Here is a 24105-nt window from a genome sequence, read left to right as displayed (position 1 = left end):
GCCGCAGCCTCCAAACCACGTGATGTCCCTCCGGAGTAAAAAGTAACTGGTTCTTCTGGGTTCTTTTTGTGGTGCACGTGTTTGTTGAAAGCGATGCACAGCAACATGCGGATGCTGCACGTCCCTTACATCAAGATGGTGGCACCCATGTGGAAAGGATACCACCATTAGGCTGACGCTGTTACACACTAGGGTTCTGGGCCATGCAGTTGCTGTGTGGTCCAGAACCCTAGTATCGCCGCTGCCACACCTCATTTAGCCTGTCTGTCTTGGGGCCTGTGACAAGAAAGGTCATCAGGCTATTTGGGAATAGTGAAGAGGAGGAGGCAGGGGAGAGGAAGGGGCACCAAGTGACTGTCAATAATGTTACTACTCTGGCATTGACATTTCATACCTGGGAACTTATCCTATTGAGAGCCCATTGATGGGTTTACCCATCAATGAAAAGTGATGTCCTAATTGTGGTTGGGGGATGCAGCAACTACAGGTCAGCCACAGCATCTATATGAGTCGGCTCTGCTTTTGTTGGGATGAACCAGTGGATTTAGTTCTATGTTTGCAAGTCTTTAGCTGGTTTCCCCCCTCACCCCCATGTAGGATAATAAAAACTTCCTTTGCTGACTTGAGTAAACTCCCAAGCATTTGTCTGGATGCCCCAGAGAGTGCATGCCAGCTGTCTCCGTCTTTGGTCCTTGGCTAGGTGCCACGAGGTTTCTTTTACAGCAGAGCATTAGAATGAGCTTGACATTTCAATGAATAACTTTAAAAGGACCAAACCTCAAAGAGTGGATTATCTAAATATGTCTTTTTGTGTTTAGATCAGGCGGCGAACAGGAGAACCCTAGGTCTGAGGATGCCGGTGCTGAAGCGGCAGCTGTATTGTATTACTTTATTTATACCTCACTTTCCCCCCTCCCATCAAAGTGGGGACTCAAGGTGGCTTACAAGATAAAAAGGGAATACAACTGAAAACACATGTAGATAAAAACATTAAAACTGTTTAAAATGCCAGTAAACTGTCTATAGGATTAAAATGGCGTGAAACATATCCACTGAAGAGCAAAAGGTAAAAATAGTACTGCATGCTAAAGAAGTGATCTTTCTAGTAAAACAATCAGCTTCCAAAACTTAGTAAAAAATGAAAAGGGCTTTTATCTATTGAGAAATGGACAGTGAGGAAAGAGACGGTCAAGCTTTCCAGGGGAGATGCCCACAAGCCGGATTGAAGGCAACCACATCTTTGCTCACAGTTGTTCTGGTGCAAGATGGTATTCAGAGGATGCCATGCTGCCCACGACTGAAGAAAGAAGCATAGAGTAGAGGTGTAGTTCATTGCTAATTTTGTTCTTGAAAGAAGCAGCAGGTAATTTTTTAGCCATTTTCTTTCCACTGCAAGGAAGCCTCTGAAAACTATTCACAGTCTGGGATTGTCCCGATATAAAATTCACATAGATCACCTGTGTTCCGAAAGCAGCATCTTCTGTGCAGGAAACAGAATTTTCGGCACAGAAAATGATATTTTTGTGCAGTGACATTGCTTTCTGTGTCGAAAATGTTGCTTTCTGTGCCAAAATGTTGTTGTGAGCCTTCAAGTCTGACTTATGGAAACCCTAAGGTAAAGCTATTGTGGGGTTTTCTTGGCAAGGTTTGATCAGAGAGGGTTTGCCTTTATTTTGGGGGAAAGGTGGGGTGGGAGCAAAACCACTACATTTTGCAGCAGTTTTCCAGCCATTCGGGGTTGAAAGTCTTTTAAAAATGGGAGTCTGAGGACTTTGGGGGTCAGCTTCAGGGTGTTTCAAGGGCAGTGCTTTGGGCCCCCAAGGGCCATAACTTGCCCACCTTCTTTTCTAGGGACAGAGATGAGATGGGTCAACCACCGCAAGTGGACTGCCATAAGGAATAACAGAGAGACACTCAAAAATCCCTTCCAACCCTATTCACATGGCAATGGCAAGGAAAGCTCTGATTAAACCTGAAGATTTCTAATCAGCAATTAATGAATTGCTTGATTAATCACACTGATTGGAGATGTGGCGTTTTTCATCCGTTCATAAAATTTAGGGGATAGCAGGGCTGGTTAAGGACAATTGCTTTAGAAAGCTCTGGTGTGAGCTGAAATTCTTATATGTATGTATGTGGCACTTGTATGTCCTGTAATGTTTAAAGTTCCCAAATGCTCCCTTTTAATAGAACAATAGCAGAAGCCACTATTGTGAGGGGCGATGGATGCTCCAGAACAGGTCCGTATGTGTGAGCTACATATCGTCTCTAGTAACGTAGTAGTTAGTGTACCTTTGCAAACCAGAGAGAGTGGGGGGATCCTTGGGCTACTATCCATATAGGTCAGGAGAAAGACTAGAAAGAGAATAGTTGTATAATGTGTTTCTCAAGTGTCAGGTAATCCATATGAGAAGGCTCCAGATAGGCAAGAGTCTTTGCAGTTTGGGACTTATTTTGCAGAGAAAATGCATGTAGGCGTTTGTTTGTTTTTGCACAGAACAGGACATTTTAATGCACCGAAAATAAGTGTTTCTGCATGGAAAACAGCAGCATAATAATATGTTGTTTTCTGGGCACAAACGTCGTTTAATGCAATTGTGTGTGAGAGAGACAGAGAGAGAGCGAAAGAGAGAGAGAAAGAGAGAGATAAACCAACACGTTTTGCACAGAATAAGTCTTGAGCTGCTGATAGTCTTTGAAGACTGTATAGTGCTTCTTACAGCGAGTGGGAAAATGGCGAAATTGTTTGTTCTTGCCTGCACAAATGACATTTCCCCTCAGGAGGACAGTAGATCTTTTATTTTTCCCATCCAAGGTCAATGCATTTGGTTTGAGGGAAGACTAGTACTCCTATGTTTGAAGTGGGGAGGGTACGGTTGATTCCCATGGGCAAGACTCTGACTGACATCCTGTTAGTTGGTTACGACATCCGTCAGTTAGACATATGACCTTGTCATTGATTCCTATTTACATTTATATTGTCGTACCATTGACATGATTGTAATCCCCCCCTGAAACCACCTTAAAAGACAGCCAGAGGCGCCAAGGGATGGAGTCTTACAGCATTGGTGAGTGGGGTGCTGAAAGGTCATGCATCCAGCTTTGTCCCACTAGCAAGCTGCAATGTGGGGCTGCGACAAGATCCCGCATGTGTCCTTATTTCTGCTCCTCGCTTTGGTTTGCTGGCAGGAAGGGACTGGATATATCATCCTTCTGTGATCTCCATACCAATGCCATGGAACTCCATCCTTTAGTGTGACTGGATGGATTTTGAGATGAGCATTGGAGAGTCAAACTGGGAGGCAGATCATAAACATGACATTGCGGCTATGTGTCTTATGAAGGATCTCAACTTATGTTTGACAGTGCAGGCCACAGGGTTGCTCTCATAATGCCTACAAAGAGATAGAAATTAGTCAAGAGAACGCAAGCAGCATGAGCATTTTCTCTGGATAAAAAGCTGGCTGCCCTAAGCATAAGCTATCTTTCCAAATAGGTTCCTTCCAGTGTGGACTGCAGGAACATGAGGATGGTTCCAATTAGGACAGTAATGGGGACAAAGACTTAAAATCCACTGTAACTCTTTGTATGACCTTTTCTACCTTCCCACCCCCTTTCCCACCATATCATCTAGTAGTGTTTTCAGGGTGACAAATGTCAACCTCAGTTTGACCCTCTGGACAGGCTATTTGCCATGGGAAATGTGGTGGTACTCTTCCGTCTCCAGGCTCTGGGGAAAAGAACTATTAGCACATTTCTGGGGCCTGTTCCCAAACTATTCAAAGTCAGCTAATCTTTCCAAAGAAATGGCGCAACTTTCACAAGACTGAATTCTACTGATATGTTCCAACTGGAGTAGACCCATTGAATCAGTGGGATTTATATAAGCATCTAACTCACCATTCAATGAGTGTTTCAGTGGATCCTTCTTCAGTTGGGACTCTCATTAGTCCCAGATCCTCATCCTCATCCTCATCCTCATATTGGTTTGTTGAAGCAAGCTGTCTTGTGTTTAGGGGGAAATCTTGGACTGATGTTTCTGCTTTTCTGCTCCGACTGACTGATGGAGGCCCTTGCTTGTCTGTGAGCCCATCATCTTTACATTTGCTTTTGCTTCTCCTAAAATCCCCCCAATCCTGCCACAGTCCCTGAACACATTTCTAAAGAGCACTGAAGGCTACTTTGTCTCAGTCTGTTCTGGCTATTATTCTGTGAGTTTGGAAAGGCTCCAAGTCTGGCTTTGGCCTCAGGTTAAAACCATCTGAATTATTATTCTTGGCAAAGGTTGAACAGGTCCTGCCTTGGAGAATCAAACAGCTGAGTAGTGGCTCCTTAATGCCCTTCTTAAAAAGTCTTCAGAGAACTAGTGCAATTCCAAAGCTTACTTTCAGTCCTACTGGGGAAAGGGCAGGCAGGCAACCTGGCATATAATAAACCAATGTTGAAAGCATGCATCCTTCCAGATGCTATTGGACTGCAAGTCCCAGCAGCCTAAGTCAGAATAGTGGAGAATTAGGGTAGTTCTAGTTGCAGCAATATTTGAAAAGCCTCATAATTTTCATCCTCTCAGAAGATCAGGTTGCCTCACTTGGATAAAGTAAGGACCACAGGGATACAGTGATGGAGAGAGGCCATTCCAGGTTATGCTTCTGTTGTGCTATATGGACAATCTGAAGGACTATATTTCCCTTTGTGAGCCAGTTAGAGCTCTGAACCATCCAGAACAAGCCTTTCTCTCTGTCGCACCACTTTCTTAGGCTTGTTTGGTTGGAACAAGAGAGAAAGAGCTTTTTTGGTGGCTAATCTGAAAAGTCTTCCAAAGGAGACTTTGCAATTCCTTCTCTAGAGAGGTCAGGATGGCATCCTCCCCACTTTCCTTTGGCGGCAGGTAAAAACATTTTTGTGCCATCAGGCTTTTACATACTGATGTGGGTCGGGCTTTTAAATGCTGTACAATTCAGTTTTTATGATTTATATGGAGTTTTTTTATTTAAAAATACATTTTACTATTTTAATGTTTAATGGTTTTTAAAATGTTATACTTATACTTTTAAATATTATTGTATTGTTTATATTTTGTATGGTTTTAAATTTGCTATGAGCCACCTTAAGGCCCTATATTGGGAGGAAGGCGAGATATGAATAAATAAAATAAGTACATAAAATGTGCCGAATGATAATGTTGCACAACTGTGCCAAGGAACCAAAGTGCTGTGTGTGTGTCCAGGCACATTACGCATCTGTATGTGCAATGGCACAACACAATGTGATTGTTCTGCATCTGACAAAAATGTCCACCTGCTTCTGTAAGGGAACTTACACATGAATAATACACCAGCAGAGTGATTTGTGCATGTTCAGGAAATGCTTTGCCTGAGATCCTGTATCAGGAGATGCATCATAAAACTTGTATCATGGTGGAATTATGAAACATCTCCTCCTTCCCCTCCTGTATGTCCTCCTGAACCCAAATCCCCTGGGATGGTTCAGAAGTTGCTGGCTATGGGACTATAGCCAGATGTATGAGAATGGTGTCATTTCTCAGGACATCTGAAGACCCACTGTCATGCCACTTTGGGCATGCTGAAGTGAACCAGTTTGGCCCACTGGGTGTGCAGAAGGAGGGAAAGTGGCTCCCAATGGCACCATGATTTCAAGGCCTGCCTCTGAGTCTAAGGGCTTGTCTGCTCTTCTACAATAGTCAGGTGAGCAGGGGAGAATCTTAGGGTAAAAGCGTGCATATATATACTTGGTATTGTTTAAAAAATTAGAATGACATACTCTGTGTAACTGTGGTTGGTACTTAATGTATCATACTTAATGACATAATCAGGGCTGCCTAATGTCATCAAGTTTCAGGTCCTGGGATAGTGCCACTCTGCCAAGCCCACTATAGTCACACAGCCAGTTGCCACTCAGCTATTCCTTGCTCTCCACTGGGCACTAAATGGGCATGGGAGGGTGCCTGAGGATGTTAGGGGGATTTGGCCATCATTTGAAGGAGGAAGAGCATGCCAACATCTGCAGTGATAAGTCAAAAACAAACCAAACAAAAACTCACAGACATAAGTTGGGCTTGAGCCTGCATATATCACTAGAAGGATGCTAGCCTTAGTGTTAGTGATCTCAGCCAACCTGGCAGAGGTGGGACAGCATTACTCCAGGCTAATACTCCAAGGAGCTAGAATAGATCAAGAGTGAATTCTCCCTGGAAGTCAGGATGACTAAACTGAGATGGTCATGCTTTGGCCACATCATGAGAAGGCACGAATCATTGGAAAAGACAATGATGCTAGGAAAGGCAGAGGGCATTTGAAAGAGAGGAAGACCACATGCTAGATGGTTAGACTCGATCAAAGAGCCAACAGGCCTGAGCTTGCAACATCTGAGAAAAGCAGCTGAGGACTGGGAGCCTTGGAGATATCTCATCCACAGTGTTGCCATGAATCAAGGTCGACTCAAGGGCAGTTAACAACAAACTGCAACTCCAGCGTGTAGGAAGCTGAAGGAACGTGGTCATCCAACTGCTGGTAGAAGCAAGATATTCTTAGGGATGTTGTGATGGGTATGTGCGCAAACTAGGACATTTCTCCCCCATAATGATTCAGCCCTTCCCCCCCTTTCTGTCCCCAAATTTCTAGCATTCCAGTAACTTAAAATTCCAGTTGAACATTTAAAGTGTAAGCATTTAAAGAAAAGGGTAAGCAAAATGATCAAGGGAATGAATATACAGCAAACAGAATACTTCTAGGGTGAACAGTTTTCACTGTCTCACTCTCTGCGGTGCTAGAAATTGTGCAATTGCAGGAAAAAAACCCATTGGGGGCAGAATTCTTATTAGGAGCATTATCTTCATCTGCCTCTCCTCCCATTCATAACTACTAGGGGTCTGTGAGCCTGTCCTGCTGGCTCTCCTGTTGACTCTCTGGCCCATCATGAGTAAAGAATTGATAGCAGTTATCAGGTCCAACAAGAGCTTTGGGTGAAAGCACTTTGGAATAACTTTCCTTTCAGAGCATCTCTGCCAAAGGCTTCTCCTTCCCTTCTCCTGTTGTGCATTCCAAAAACACTGCTTTTCCGGGAGAGATTTGAAGAGTGCTTTTCTACCCTGCAGGCTCCTGTCTTGCTAGAAAATCAAATAATCAGGATGGGGAAAAAGAAATGAGTTGCTGATGCATTCATTCTAGAATACACAAGGATTTCAGGCAGCTAGCAGCTTTGGCTATATTGGTGCATGGTACATGCATGTATGCACCTTTAAGTTGCCCATTGATTTATGGGACCCCATGAATTTCATGGGGATTTCTTAACCAAGGAATACTCAAGAGATGGTTTTGCCAGTTCCTTCCTTTGAAATGCAGCCTGCAGCATCTGGTGTTCATTGCTGGTTCCTCATTCAAGTACTAACCTGGTCTGACTCTGCTCAGCTTACAAAAATCACCGGATTGGGAACCTTTCGGGGAATTTAGGTAGGGGCCTCTTATCTCCTGGATAAGTTCTATAGCCAAAGAGGGCTCTGAACCTGATAATCATGAAGCATTACTGACATCTACTGGCCCTTCCCTTCCTTCACATATGTTCAAACATCCTTGAAACCCCCCATCCCACTTTTCATTCCCTGTCAGAAGGTTCACATAACCAGGCTCATGGATTGTACAATACATTTGCATCTGGAAGTGGGGGAAAGCCCACTTTTGCTTACTTGCAAGTACCTGCAGCAGGAGGGTAAATGACATTTCTCATCCATTATCGTTCCAACATCCTTAAGCAGGAAGAATCTTACAACTGGGTGTACTTAGAAGTCCCTTTTATATGTCCTGTGTTATGTCCTCTCAAGTAAGGTGGTGTCTAATGGGCCAGAATACTCCAGGAACAGCTTGATGCATTCTGGCCCTTAAATTGCCCCAATGTCTCCCTTTACCTGGGGCCTGCCATTGTTTGTTTGTGTGTCCCTCTGTGCCATCTGCTGCTACCATCGCTGCCACAAGTCGCTTGCTCTGAGGTCCAGATGAGGAAGCGATTTGTCATGGTGGCAGTGCCACTGAGTGCTGAGTGGCACTCTGTGTCGCTAAGCCACAGCAGAATGCATTGTAAACAGCCATCAGGTGTCACAACAAAGGACTCTGGATCTTCTGGGAAGATCTGGAGCAAATAGCAAGTTTTTTTCTTTAAACATTTTGGTTGCTGAACTGCTGGGTAACATCTGGACTGGGCCTTGCAATTTCAGGGCCTCCGTTCCCATTCCTTGCCATGAAAATGGAGAGAAGTTCTTTTTTATTTGGCCGATGAAGACAGGGCCTAAGTGCACATAGTTTAGATTGTAGGCAGCCTTTATTATTCTCCGGAGAACTCAATGATGGTTGCTGCTTTAATATTTCTTAGTGCTTGAACATTTGGTATGCTTCTTCTTGATAATGCACAAGAAGGCTCACCTACAGAGGAGTCTTGCTGTTCCAATTTTACTAGTTCATTTAAGGCAGGAATCTTAGCCCTCTCGGCCTTGTTGGGGGTTGTGGGGCTTGATTCCCTCCTGCCTCATCCCATCCCAAGGTCCATCACCATTAGACTAGAAGGAATTCCTTGATGCCTGCTACATGGGCAGTGTGTGGGAAGAGCATCCCCTTTCCAGCTACACATTGTTACATATTTAATGTTGTTAATGCCACCTGCTGGTAAAGCTGCCAAATTATGAGCAAGCCTCATAAAACCCAGTCTGGCGGTGGCTTCTCCTGGCCAATGTTGTCTGAAGAAAATTCACAGTTCTATATATGGAGATGGAATTCATATTAGGTGTTATTAATTTCCTGACTGATAATAGGGTTTCCTAAACCCTGAGCAACCCCGATCGGAAAGAATAATGCAGTACGGTTTTTTTGTGCCATTTCTAGTATTTTCACATGAAGAAGCACTCTGTCAAATGCACATGGTTTTCTTATGAGACCCCATGGCTTCCTTTGTTCATTTGTGTTCAGAGAATGTGCTTCCTTAATAAGAAAGTATATTTTACACAGAATGCACCATTTCTTGTGCAGATTTCAGCACTCCCTCCTCCCAGCTTTTGGTGTAGGATAACAGGATGGGATGGAGTTGTCTTTTTTATGGTTGTTGTGGAGCCACTGCCCCCTGAAATGGCCCTATAGTAGCTGGGGGAAAGTAAGTGGTGGCCAAGAAGCATTCAGCTACGTTCCAGTAGCCAGAAATATGACAATGATGACATGGAGCTCTGCAGAACCTCTGAGAGGTTCTGGAGAATGCATTGTCATTGTTGTGTGTCCAGTCATATGGACATAGTCAGATGTTTCTTGGTCACACTTGGCTTTCCCCCCTAAACCATTACCTGGTTGTGTTGGGGAGACCTACGGGAGGCAGGTAAGTCATGCAGGAGGGAAGAAGGCTAGTATTGCTAGATCTCAGGGCCTGGCCCTGAGTCTCCAATTTTCATGTCACTTCCAGGTGGGAGACAAAGGTACAAACTTTCTAGGACCTTTCCAACTCAGATTTGGTAAACTCAGCTCTGGGCAAAAGCAAAGGACTGTGTGCAAATCTCCAGCTTAGCTAGGAGAACAGCAGCTTCCATCAATTTGGCGAGGTTTGATTTGTTGCTCCAATTTACAAATATGCTTCAGGGGGGGTCCATGTAGTTACTTAGTTAGCTTTCTCCTTCTTTCCTAGTCATTGTGCCACAGGGTTCTGTTCTAGGCCCAGTGCTGTTCAACATCAATTATCAATGACTTGGATGATGGAATAGAGGGCCTGCTTATCAAATGGGCAGATAATACCAAATTAGGAGGGGAAACTAATTCCCAAGAGGACAGGATCAGAATTTAAAAACGACCTTATGTTGCTTTATGTTGAGTTAGATCCAAGTTAAAACAATGCCACAATTTAAAAGGATTGAAATGATTTTAAATTATTTAAAATGTTGTTTTAAATTGTTCGTCCTGCCCTGTGATCCCTGTATACAAGGTGGGAAAGAAATATTTTAACAAATCAATCAATAGTTCCTCCTCCAGGCTTGTCTTGTCAACACTGGCTGGCAGTAGTGAGTCTCTGGATGTTCAGAGAAGATGTCCTACCTTTACTTGGTGATGCTGTTGGGGACTGAACCTGGAACCTTCTACATGTAGAGCACTAAGCGACAATCCCTCCGACTCATGTTTGAATTGCTTAACATACATAAGTTATGCCTTAAAAGTGAATAGATCCTGCATATTGGATGCTTGCTTTATTAATTTAGATCACATTCATGGGCCTTGAGAGTTCTAGTGTATAAGGCTGGGAGGAAAGTAGATCAGTGCTGGCTTCATAGTTATTTCCCCTTCACATTTAAGCAAGCCTGCACTTTTCCAGAAACCACCCAAGTTAGCTTTTTCCTCCTAGCTTCTGAATTTATTTAGAGTATTTATACCCCACCCTTCAGCCACAAAGGTTCCCAGAACACTTACAATTAGTTAGTCTGACATTTGCTTGCCTGCAGGCTTATAGTCTAAATAATACATGACAATAAAAAAGAAAGGGAGGGAAAGGTATGGTGGGATAGGAATTAAGTTCAGCAGTTCCTGGCTATTCTTCTTGCTACTGAGAGGCCACAGCAATGACAGTTGGAACATGTAGGTATGGGCTCTTATCAGCCATTGGGGCCCAGGTACAATGGAGGTATGTCTGGTTGCTCTCCATCTCTCTTGAAGGCCACAGCAGTGGTGCCTGGAACATGGAAGGAGAGACTCTGCTCTCACCAAGTTTCTTACCTTATATCCTATCTATCGACTTCTCTTACCACGCAACATAAAATATATCACTTCCTTGCAAGATGCACTTCCTTTCCCCTCAAATGGGCACAAACTCTGGAGGCTTTCAATTGAGAACCAAAACCTCCAGGCCTGACGCTTAGTCTGGCCTGTTTGGGCAAATGGGTAAGGTAGAGGCTCTGGATAGGCCTTTTGGCTGCTCCACCAGGATTTTTACTCTCTCTCTCTCTCTCTCTCTCTCTCTATATATATATATATATATATATAACACCTTTCCAGAGACTAGGGTTGAAAGAAGTACTGGTCCAAGCGGTTGCAGCTGGCACCATCTTTTTTTCTGTACCCATTCCCAATGCTGCTATGCTCACCTCTGACATGGCAGTACTGGAGGAAGGATTCATAAGCATTTGGCTGGAAGCCACTGCCACTGTATAGTGTCGGATCAACTGAAAAGGAGGAGAAAGAGTCATTGCTCCTGGCCAGGTTGTCCCAGGTTGGTCATTTGGAGAGATGCTGACATGGAGTCCTGAACAGGGTAGGACCAAGAGGCTCCAGTCCTCCTCAAGACTAAGATGGAAGGTGGGGGAACCCCTCCCTGAAATTATCATGCCACGTTGGATCACCGAGATTCCTAGCTAGTGGAGTCGCCACATGGACTTTCAATCAGAAGTGTGCTAAACGGCCATCGTTTTGCTATTGCTTCCAGGATGCTCAGGTTGTTGCTCAGTTGGATGATGATGAAGACGGCAATAATGATGACTGTTTTAACACAGTATATTGCGTTTCCATTGTTTTTGTAAAAGCATATCAGAACGTAGTCACATTTAATGATCTGCCTGCCAATGTTGAGCCTTCCCACCTGTTCTGGGGTCTCAATGCCATCCTGTATTCAGACTGGAGAGCTTGTTTTCTATGTCTGTAGCTGCATCTGCACTGCAGAAATAGTCCATTGTGACACCACTTTGAATGGCACGGCTCAATGCTGTGGAATTCTGGGAATTGTAGTTTGTTGTGACACCAGAGCTGTCTGACACTGAAGGCTAAATGTCTCCTCTTGTTGTTGCTGGGTTGATTTCACGTTGTTTGTGACTTAAAGCAGCCCTATGACAGGATTTTCTTGGCAAGATTTGTTCAGAGGAGGTTTGCTATTGCCTTCCCCTGAGGCTGAGAGTGTGTGACTTGCCCAAGGTCACCCAGTGGTTTCCATGGCCAAGGAGGGAACTGAACCCTGATTTCTAGAGTCTTGGGGCCTGAACACACAGACCAAAATAAAGCTGCTTCAGGTCACTTTGGAGGTATGCTGTTTAAATGCTGCATGCGTCCTAAGAGGCCGGAAGCTGCGCCAAAGCCATGCTCCAGTCTTAAGGACTGGAACTCAGCTTTGGCACAGCTTCTGGCCTCTTAAGATGCGTGTATCATTTAAACAGCATACCTCCAAAGTGACCCAAAGCAGTTTTATTTTGGCCTGTCTGTTCGAGCCCATAGTTCAACACTCGAACCATTATGCCACACTGGTTCCCTTCAAGTAGGAACAAGTAGGCAGAAGAGTCTGTTGTATCTTTGCTTGGGGGAGATGGAAGATCGATATAGACTTAGCCTTTTTCATGGCCACTTGGAACTGGTGATGTATCTACACTGTAGAAATAATGCAGTTTGACACCACTTTACGTGATGTAGCTCCGTCTTACAGAATCCTGGGATTTGTAGTCTAAGGCTTCTTCTCTTCCAAAGCACGCTGGTGCCTCACAAAGCTACAAATCCCAGGATTGTGTAGGGCGGAGCCATGGCAGCTAAAGTGGTGACAAACTGCATTATGTCTGCAGTGTAGATGCACCCTGGTTAATGCTTTTACAGAATCTCAAGATCAGTTTTCCAGACAAGTGCTGCCTTCTCAGACCTTGCTCAGTGTAAACTCCAGAGAACTGGTTATTTACCATGCTGCTGAAAAGATAAACCCAAGAAGGTAACTCTGAACGCTGGTAATAAATAGTGCAGTCTAAGCTATCAGACAACTGCAGTAAATATATATTTTTAAAAAAAGATTATCATTATACAACAACAGAATGGTTAAAAGGAGTGATTACAATTAGACACAATTTGCCCCTGATTATGACAAGGTTAATAATAAGGAAGATAATTTATATAATTACATTATGAATCTCTATGATTATGAAATGACGGGTCACAGAAGGTGGGTAAACACTCAGAACACTCAGCTTTCTCTCCCGGATGGAAACTAAATCTATTCTTATTAAAGCAATGAAATTGCATCTATGAACTGACTGTATCTATGCATTTATGAACAGAACTGTACTAATGGGTTTTCATGCCATCAATACATTTGTTTTAATATAAGGCTTTGGGAGCCCATTGTGTACTTCCCGAGTTAGCTATTTCTCAGGCTCTGAATAGTCTGTTTCAATTTCTCTAGTCATTTCCTTTCGCTTTAGCGTTGGTATCTAAGCAGATGATGATATATGGTGGAGAACCATGGCTGGATGGAATCATTGGCATCTTTAAGACTCACCCAATTTGTTTTAGCATCAGCATTCATGGAGTCTAGTCTATTTTTTGAAATGAAAGTGAAGGGTGAAAATGAAGGATATGCTCTTTGTGGTTGACCCTTGTCCACCTTGTTTGTCTGTTTGGTCATTCATCCAAACTGTGGACAGGTTCTCATTTCACAGAAAGCATAAGGTGGACTTATGACTATATGTATATGTCACCAATGGTATGCCAGCCCTTGAGTGTCAGTTGTATTAACAAGGCTTCTGATCAGCTTCTTCTTGTGGATTTCTCCCCCTCCCTTCGTTCTCTTTCAGGTGGCTTGTATATCTTACCATGGAAAGGCTGGTCCTCTCCCTGCTGGTTATGGGCACTGTGGTGAAGGCCATGGTGTGTCCTCCACGCTGCAGATGCCAGGCTCTCTCCCCTTCAATCACCATCCTCTGCACCAAGACAGGGCTGCTTTTTGTCCCTCCTAGCATTGACCGGCGGACGGCTGAGCTCCGTCTGATGGACAACTTCATCACCAGCCTGCGGCGGAGGGATTTTGCCAACATGACGAACCTGATTCACTTGACCTTGTCCAGGAATACAATCAGTCAGATCATGCCTTACACCTTTTTTGATCTCAAAGGCCTTCACGCATTACACCTGGATAGTAACCGCCTGACCTCCATTGGCGAGGATCACTTCAAAGGGTTAATCAATCTTCGCCACTTGATCCTGAGTAATAACCAATTACACTACATTTCATCTGGGTCTTTTGAGGATTTCATTGACATAATTGAGGATCTGGATCTATCCTATAATAACCTTGTTCATGTTCCTTGGGAAACGATTGGGAGGCTTTCAAATGCCAACACGATCAGCTTGGATCATAACCTCATAGATTTTGTACCAGAAGGAATTTTCTCAGAACTTCACAAACTGGCTCGGCTGGACATGACCTCCAACAAATTGAAAAAGATCCCCCCTGATCCCCTCTTTTCCCGCATCCCTGTCTATGCCAAGCCAAAGGGATCCCCTTTGTCCTCCTTGGTGCTGAGCTTTGGGGGGAACCCCTTGCACTGCAATTGTGAACTCGTGTGGCTGCGGCGTCTGACCAGGGAAGATGATCTGGAGACATGCGCCTCCCCTCCAGAACTGATGGGTAAGTACTTCTGGACCATTCGAGAGGAGGAGTTTGTTTGTGAGCCTCCCATGATTACTCACAAGACCCCCAAGCAGGTGGTCATGGAAGGAGAGAGCGTTTCCTTGAAATGCAAAGCTGTAGGTGACCCAGAGCCATACGTCCGCTGGATTTCACCTGTGGGGAAGCTAGTCTCCAACACTTCCAGAACGGTTTCTTATGAGAATGGGACTCTGGATATTTTGGTGGCTTCTGTGGAGGAGAAAGGGGAGTTTACTTGCATTGCATCCAATGCTGCTGGGGTCTCCACTGCCCCCGTTGAACTCTCCGTCAAACCTTACCCTCACCTGGCTAATAGTACCAACTGCGATAAGGAAGCTGACCCAGGACCCTCAGACATTCTTATTTCTGCCAAGTCGAGCTTCCCCAATGAAACCAAATCTCACCAAGAGAGGAAGGTGGTGGTGGTTGAGCTGACCTCTTCCTCTGCTCTCATCCAGTGGCCTTCCCAGCACCACATCCCAGGAATACGAATGTTCCAGATCCAGTACAACAGCTCTGCTGATGAGATCTTGGTGTACAGGTAAGCAGGACTCTTTTCACGGAGGCCAACAGAGTCACAAGCATGTGATCTCAAAATGATTTATTGAGCAGAAGTTGAACATAACAGCAAATATTACTTATTTAATACTTTTAAATCCTGACTGAGCCTAAGTCGCACACTTCAACTCACATGTTTTGCTCATATTGCTATTACTGGCTATTATATCTCCCTTTCTCCCTGTATTTCATATCTGAACCCCACCTCTGACCTCCATCTTGCCTTTTTAATGTCCCTTCCAACATTCCGTGAATCACCAGTTACTCCAATTCCAATTTTCACCCCTCCCAAAAGATCCTTACCTTAAAGTATATACAGGTTGAGTTTCCTTTTTCTGAAATGCTTGGGACCAGAAGCTGATGCAGACTGACCTTGTGTTTTCTTGCAGGATGATTCCAGCTGCCAGCAAGTCCTTCTTCTTGACAGATCTGGTTGCTGGGCGTGACTATGACCTTTGTGTCCTTGCTGTTTATGATGATGGCGTGACGTCTCTGACAGCAACCATGGTGGTTGGATGTGTGCAGTTCACCACAGAGGAGGAATATCGGCAGTGCCGCTCCCTCCATGCCCAGTTCCTTGGTGGGACTATGATCATCATCATTGGAGGCATTATCGTGGCATCTGTTTTGGTCTTCATCTTCATTCTTCTGATGAAATACAAAGTTTACACCAACCATCACAAAAACAAAACCACAAAAGTGACCAATGTTTGTTCTCAGACCAATGGCAGCCAAAGCGGCTCTGTCGCCCACTCCAGCTCCAAGCTAGCAGAGGGGCTGCAGCGGGAATGTTCGGGGCTGCCCCAGAGAGGCAAAAGCGTCCTCAGTCTGGAGTGTGAACGCGGCACACCGACGGAGGTGACGGGCCCTTTACGAAGTGAAGCCTTCTCTCAGTAGCCACGCTGAGCCCCTAAAGAGTGTGGCCCCAAACTGAAACTGGTTGTGGTTGCATTTTAAGCTTCACTACTATTGTCTATTTTTAAGATCAGATGGTTTAAAAACTATTTTTTTAATCTGTAAAAGCTCTTGCATTCTTAACTATTTTTGTTGCACAATATTAAATATAAAGTGTGTGATTTGCAAGGGTTTTCTTTTAAAATCATTCTTAGATAACATACCTTAGCAGTCAGGTTTGGATCGGTGCCGGTAGAAGCTGCCTTTTTGGTCTGCTCCGGTTCTGTTGGGTTTTACTCTCATGGGTTGCACTGCAGTCAAAGATGGTGTCATTTCACTAAGGGACTCTCCTGGTGTAGTTTACTAGAAAATAGAAATTGAGTGATGGGAGTACTTCCTAGCCCAGTTTTGGTTAGGGATAAGGGATAAAAACATCTGCCTCTGTCAGCTGAGGCTGACCAAGCCACCTTTCTTGGCTCATGATTTTGCACCATCTATTTTAGTTACAACCATTCCAGGAAGGAAAATACTCTTGCCAGTTAAGCAGATTGTTTTGGAGGCCAGAAATCTGCCACACCACTTCTAAAGGGTTTGATTTAATAGCATCTCATGAAATTGCTGCACCCCTTGCACCCTCATTAGCTTTTAGGCAGGCCTCTTATCACTACATCACAATTAAAATGTCTATTGCCTTTTCTTCAGGTTTCTGAGAGTGCTGAATTATGAAGGGGGAAAGCCTTTCTGGTAATTGGACTTGGCCAAACAGACTTGAACTGCAAACAGCGTTGCCCTGATCAAAATCTGTAGCTGCATTTCTTCCAAAATAAAATGCTACACATGATTTAATTCTCCTTGTGGGGTTGGTAGGGTCCCCTTTGTAGCAATTTGACTTGGAAGTCCTATCATGATCTCCCTTGTCAGATTAGACTGATGGCTGTAAATATATCACATTAGCACAGCAGGTAAAGGTTTATTTGGAACCAACATCTGCATCTAAATTGGGTTTCTTTATCCAACTGATGGGGGGGGGGACCCAACAATTTCTAGTTAGAGAGAGAAACAGAATGTGCAGAGAAAGTCTTAGTGTGCAAACATTTTAATATATAATATATAATATTATATAGTACTTTTCAGTGAAAGGATTTTAATCAGTACTGAGTATGAGTCAAGCTGACCTTCTCATCTGTCAAGCAGAATCCATGCAAGGAAGCAAAGGCTCTTTAACACTATACAAATATAGCACTATTATCCTACCTTATCATGGCAACACCCTATGGAATTCTGGGATTCGTAGTCTTATGAAGCATCTGGCTAAGGATTCTTAAGTACTCCTTCCTACATTGCAAATCCAGGATTCCTTAGGAGGGAACCATGGCAGTCAAAGTGGAATCATAGCACTGTAAGCATGAAAGAGTCATAGGAGAATTTCAGCGGATCTACTTTAGTTAGTACCAACCAGCAGGATTCCAGCTATGGAATTGCAGAAGGGTAACTCGCATGAGCCCTTTCACACTACACAGTTAAAACACTGTGATTCCACCTTAACTGTTATGGCAACATCCTATGCAATCTTAGGGTTTGTTGTTTGATGATGCACAAGAGCATTCTGGATAAGAAGTCTAAATTCTCCTCCCTACAATGTACATCCAAGGATTCAGAATTATGTTGCCATGACAGTTAAACCAGAACCATAGTGCAATAATTGTGTAGCCCAAAACTGGAGAAGCTTACAGATGTACAATAAGGATGAATGTGGATTTTATTTTAATTCACCTTTGATTAGACTTTTATCCTGTTAGGATTGGAAAGAATCTGGTATTATTTTGGAGAAAAGTAAGGAACATGGAGGAAATGGACAAATCTGCCCATCCAGGTTCAGGCTTTGAGTGCTTCTCTCTTCAAAAGTCCTGCTCCAAATTCTTGTGTATCTAATCATGTTTCTGCTAAATTAGGGTTTCTACCCTTCAACATGCTTCTCATCTTTAAGGTCTACACAGTGGATAGATACAAGATGGTGCCCTCCAGTCACAGAAGAATTTGTACCTATTGACTATAGTTGGTGCAACTGAAGGAGGGTTTTTGTTTCAGTCACTTTTTGAAGGATGGGTCCTACATTAGGGCATCTCTCCAGATTGAGATGGAAAAGATTTCCCCCATCCCGAGTATATAAAGGTTCCTTTGGAAATGTGATGGCCTTCCTAAACCCAGAATGTCTGGGTGAATCTGGCCACTTTGGGTCCAATGCCAGCAACAGGGATGAGAGCTATAGGAGGAGAGGGGCAACATGAGGGGTGCCATTCATATAAGGATCCTGCCTCCCCATGGAATTTCCCTTTTGTTCCCAAATGTCTAGCACTGCAGTAACTTTGAACTCCAGTTGAGCATTTAGAAACAGTTCATGCATCCAAAGAAAAGGGGGCAGGCAACGTTACCAAGGGATGCAAATGCAGCAAATGGAAGAGTATTAGGGGTAAGTGATTTCCAAGATTTCACTCTTTGCAATGCGAGGAATTTGGGGCCAGAAGGAAAATTTTATTGGGGGCAAATTCTCATTTTATTCCACCTGTAGTTACACCTCAGCAGCCTCCTATTTAACTCACAGCGGTTCCAGGAGAAGTAGTGGAAAAATCCAGAGAGAAATGCCACCCCCGCAGTGATAGATCTCGTGGCTACCCCATCTAATCCTTGCAAATATTCATTTATGCTCTACTTGCAGTCATGGCTGGCTGCCAGCCTTCCCTTGGGATCTCGGTCGCTTTATTGGGAACAAAGGCTAATAGAAGCCCTCAAGTCAGGTTTATGACTCACCTCCCATCTAGTGAATGGCTCTATACTCCTTCTCATTCCACTCAGTACAGCCATTATCAGCTTCAGTTTCCACTAGCCAACCCCCAGGATGGGCAGAAAAAATGGTATTCTCCAACTAAGGCTCAGAGAAACAGGTTGGGGATGCATCTACATGGCAGAAGTGATGTGGTTTGACATCACTTTAATTGCCACGGCTCCATCCGACAGAATCCTAGGACTTGTAGTTTTGTGAGACACCGGGAATTTTTGGCAGGGAAGGCTAAAGACCTTGCAAAGCTAAAAAACCTCAGGATTAAACAGGATGGAACTATAGCATTTAAAGTGCTGTCAAACTGCATTGCTTCTATAGTGTGAATGCACCCCAGGATGCCAATTGGTGTTCTAATGGTAGTATAACAAAACCATTATGATGTGTCATCTTCTCTCTGCTAGAGCCACTTGGGGCCACCATGAAAAGACACAGCCTAGAGACACAATTCTCTGGGGCTTCTGAGATTGCAAGATTATTATTTTTTTGAACACGTTCCCACAACAGAAAAAAGATCAATTATTGTCTCAGCTGCACCAAAAGTGATTTTATTCCATCATGTTATGACTAAAAGCCATGTGAGTTTCCTTCCCACTGAGTGAATTTCTATCGCCAAGGGAGAAAAGGATTGTGAAGAGCATGGCTAAGAAAGTGAGAGGAAGGGTTAACATCCCCAAGGCTCAGACATCCAGGACCTGGACAGTGAAAAAACCAAAACAATCAATATATTATAAAATACATTTTGATGTCTCAAGAGTCCATGGAGAGGCTATAATGTCTGTCACGAAATCTCAGTGTATCTATCTTCTACAAAAGTGTGTCTCTTTGTGCGCCATCAAGTTCCTGTCATCTTCTGGCAATTCCCCGAATTGCACAAGGTTTTCTTAGGCAAGGAATACTTAGAGGTGGTTTTGCCAGCTCTTTCCTCTGAAATATAGTCTACAGCAGCTGGTATTCCTTGGTGGTCTTCCATTCAGATATTAACCAGGGCTGACCATGCTTGTTGTTGTTGTGTACCTTCAAGTAGTTTCGGACTTACGGCAAACTTAAAGCAGTGAACCCATCAAGGGGTTTTCTTGGCAAGTTTCTTCAGAGGAAGTTTGCCATTGTTATCCTTTGAGGCTGAGAGAATGTGACTTGCCCAGAGTCATCCAATGGGTTACCATGGCTAAGTTTGGTTTCAAACCATGTCATCCAGAGTCCTAGTCCAAAGCTCAAACCACTACACCAGATTAACTCTTACATTCCAAGCTTAGATGGGATCTGGTGCTTTTAGGGCATTTAGGCCCTTCTCCAAATACCAATATGATTCAGGCATAGCAAAGAATAGGGTATACTTATAGACCAATAGTACTCAGCTCATATTTCAAAGAACTACTACAACTCAGACCGCATTTGCTTCAGTAAACATTATCTACAGTTCCCTTAAACTAAAGCATGTGACAATTGATGTGGCAACTATCAAAGTGACAGGAGCTACCCTAAGCAAAGGTTTACAATATTTGGGCTACTTTCTTGAACTGAAAGTGATGTGATGTCAGTTCCAAACATGCTGGGAACAACTATGTGGCCCATTGGGTATATCTTTGTGTAGGTGGCAAACGGCCCCCACAGCCTCTCCAGTTGCCCATCCTGTCTTCAAAGAACATTACACCACAGAGAAGGAGGAATCATAAAGATGGGCGTGTGAGTCACCTATTCTTATTTCATCTGTGACAAATACATGTTGCAACAACTCAACATTTCTCTGAAGATGCCAGCCACAGATGCCGGCGAAACGTCAGGAATAAACTCTTCTGGAACATGGCCACATAGCCCAAAAAAACCCACAAAAAAAAACTAAGGATGCCAGCCATGAAAGCCTTCAACTTCACAACTCTACATGTGTGAGGTATGGTTTAAAGGGGAATGGTCATTATGGAGTACAGACATAAGTCTGAAACATTAGAGTGTGGTCAAGACAGCAAACGTTATTAAGATTATTAAGGAAAAATGACAGACAAGTTTGGAGATGCTGCAGCAGATTGCTTTTGCTTGAGTTTACTGGAAAGGGCAAGATCCCACATCTCCCTTTTTTCTCCTCCCTCCTGTTTGCACTTTGAATTCGTTTTGCAGCAATTGAAGTAAACTGAGGACAAAGTGAGAGGAGGTGAGTGAAGCCAGGATATTTTAAAAGCAGCCAAAAGAGTGGGAAGGCAGAGGACTAAATGGGACCATCCTTGCCAGACTGAGATAGTTCAAGGCTCTCTTGTTGAATACGTCTTTGTGGATTAATTTGTCTGTATACTTAGCACACTAGAATTTTTTTTTTACCATTTTTTTTCAATTTTTGTAAAACAGATATAAAACACTTGTCCTTCAAACATTAATATTACAATGCAGCACTAGCGTGCAGTATTTGCAGAAGTACTCCAGTAGATCTGGCTATCTAGAGCCACTATGGATTCTCTGAGCCTCCTTTGTAGTGTTTGTACTAATTAAAATCATTCTTTACTTCAGTGGGAAAAGCATACAAATTAGCCTGAATTTATATCGAGTACCGAACTCAATTCATGTCATATATGAAAACAATCTTTTTGAAAAACTAGTCAAAATCAATGCATTTTTCAAGAGGCTTTAAGTATAACAGCTCAGTGGCTCAGACTGGGAATGAAAAACCAGGTGCAGGTGCACCAAAAAGGAGATGAGTTCCTGGGTATGACTTCTTAAACAGAAACTTTGGTACCAGAGGCAGAAATAACATGGAAAGAAATGGGATGTGGGTTCCAACACTGCAAAGAAAAAGAATAGTATGCAAAGTTTTTATTCGGCAGACTTTGTATTCAGAACGAAAAACATGCCCTTGTGAAATGAAACACTAAGCCTTGCATGGACAAACCTTCTAGAGACCCATGTCTTCTTCCAGATTGAATCCAGGGATGACATTGTGATCATTTTTCTTATGATTTCCAATTTGGCGGCCAGACTTATAGATCTGTGGGGTCAAGTTTATAAAATGGAAAAATAGACAAGCTAAGAGATCCTTGGTCCAGGCCTCGGAGGTAGAGAAGACTGCTGGACCTCATCCCCTTCCCGCCACCACTCCCTTCTCCTTTTGTGTTGTGTCTTTTTAGATTGCAAGCCTGAGGGCAGGGAACCGTCTAATTAAAAAGATTATATGTACAGTGCTGTGTAAATTTACAGCGCTTTATAAATAAAGGTTAATAATAATAATAATAATAATAATAATAATAATAATAATAATAATAATAATGCTGCAGCAGTTTGCTTTTGCCTGATTCTACAGGGAAGGCCAAGATGCTGCCTCCTTGTCTCTTCTCCCTTCTGCTGAGTTAACTGAGTGCAAACTATTTTTGCACTTTGAACTTAGTTTTCATCAATGGGAGAAAGTTATGGCCAAAACGGGAAAAGTGGGAGAAGAACGAAACTGGGACATTTTAAAAGCAGTTTAAAAAGTGGGACAACAGAAGATTAATTGGGAATATCCCTACCAAATAGGAACAGTTGAAAGATATGGAGAACCTGAAGCTCTGAAGGGGCTAAATCCTTATTTTTTGCTTGAGCTTGAAGTAGTAATTATTTCTTTTCCCCATATGCATGTATTAGAAGAAAATGCATACAATTTCCCAGTATTTTTAAAGGAAAAAGGAAAAAGTAAAAGTAAAGAAAAAAGATCAAGCAAACCTAAGAACTAAAAACGAGAGAGAAAAAATCAAATAGACAAATTCATCCAACCTTAATTCTCAACCATTTAGTATCACACTGAGATTTCCCCTCCCCAAATGTTTAAGAGTCTTACTGCTCTGTTAACTTGGTAGGTGGGAACAGATACTAAACTGCTGCCATCTTTCCGGGTCAGCTTAGCCTAGTGGGAAAGCTGGCCAACCCAAAGCACAGTTAAGTCAGCTTACTGAACAAGCTCCTGGAGTTTCAAATTAAGGAGAGGAGCACAGGCTCTGCGGATGTCACTGAAATAGGTCACAGCTGCAAAATGGAACCGAGGGACTGCTTTTCTGTCATCAAAAGCCTCTGTTTAAATCAGGATGGTCAACATTTGGCGCATGGACAGCATGCACCACACCCCATTTTTACAGTTCTTCTGCTCTGCTGCATTTGACGGCAAAGGAAGAAAGTTAATTTGATTTAAAAAGCATACCCTGAAACTGTTTCTATTTGGAAGGGCAAGTCTCATCCCAATTTTCCAGCTGCTTTGAAAATATTCCAATCTTCCTCTTCTCCTTATACTTGCTCCCCTTTGTCCTCAGTTTGCTTCAAGTGCTGCAAACTGAGTTCAAAATGCAAAAGTACTCAATAAACCGGGCATCAGGAAAAAGGAGAAACAAGCAGAATCTTGTCCTTCCCTGTAGAGTCAGGCAAAAGCAAACTGGTATAGCCTCTCCTAGCCTGTCTGTTCTTCCTTATTAATAACTGTTGCTTAGCTGTATGCATTGCGATTGTCATTTGTGAAATGTTGGAGGGTATGAAAAAGGGATGTGAGCACCTTGTATTTATGCTGACTTGTGCTTCTGTAACCCTCCTGCCTTGAAAATAGCTCCCAGTAAAAGCACTGTTAGGGGCAGTTTGCTGCCATGTTGCGGATGCTGGATAATGCAGCAGCAACAGGGGGCTATCCCCTACTACATTTTGGGCAATGCGAACTCCAATGCCCAAGGTTGCCCACATCTGATTTAACCCTATTCATATATATGCACATGATATGAGAGATACTCAAGGGGAGAGGAATCAGGACATTGCCCTTCAAATAAAAAATTCTGCCCTCCCTTGAAATTTTCTTTCAATCCCCAAATTTCTAGCACCACAGTAACTTAAAATATTTTTAAACACAGTTCAGGCATCCAAAGAAAAGTGGCAGGAAAAGATATCAAGGGATTGCAAACGGAGCAAATTGAAAAGTTCTAGACATTAACAATTTTCAGTGTCTCACTCCCTGCAATGCCAGAAATTAGAGGAGCGAAGGAAAATTACATTTAGGGAGCAAAATGCTTACTTGGGGGGCAATATGCTAATTCCACACCGCCATAAATACATATATGGAGATATAATAGTTTTCTTTCCACCCTTTAACCCTCCTTCTTTTGCTTCTATAACTCTGCATTTTTCCCTTTCAGCCCATTCCATATCACACTGAAACACATTACCATGCTCTAAGCTGCCTCCAAGGCTTAATGCACAGTAATAACATCCTTCATCATCTTCCTAGCCCCCTAGCAATCCTGAGCATACTGCAGCATTGCCATATGTGCCTTCAGAGAAATGCTGGGAGTTCCCAGAAGCTCTTTCCCTGAAACCGAAGATGAGCAAGCAAAGATGCTCTTAAGGCTGCTATTGCTACCAGGAGAGGAAGGTATGGCAGATGAATTCTGCATCTTGTA

The 24105-nt window shown here is 43.2% G+C and overlaps 1 protein-coding gene across 1 annotated transcript in view; it reads left to right on the top strand.

Moving 5' to 3' along the window:
- Positions 1-16129, top strand: part of LOC121915097 (leucine-rich repeat and fibronectin type III domain-containing protein 1-like protein) — a 70522-nt gene extending 54393 nt beyond the window's left edge. Inside the window, exons 3-4 of the mRNA XM_042438950.1 lie at positions 13571-14965; positions 15372-16129. Coding sequence (XP_042294884.1) covers positions 13590-14965; positions 15372-15879 — 1884 coding nt within the window. The 5' untranslated portion in view covers positions 13571-13589 and the 3' untranslated portion in view covers positions 15880-16129. The remainder of the gene's footprint in view (positions 1-13570; positions 14966-15371) is intronic.
- The last annotated feature ends 7976 nt before the right edge of the window (positions 16130-24105 follow it).

Source organism: Sceloporus undulatus, chromosome 9, assembly GCF_019175285.1.
Source record: "Sceloporus undulatus isolate JIND9_A2432 ecotype Alabama chromosome 9, SceUnd_v1.1, whole genome shotgun sequence".
Classification (NCBI taxonomy): domain Eukaryota; kingdom Metazoa; phylum Chordata; class Lepidosauria; order Squamata; family Phrynosomatidae; genus Sceloporus; species Sceloporus undulatus.
Note: the sequence above shows the minus strand (reverse complement) of the source record. Positions and strands in the feature narration are given on the sequence as shown.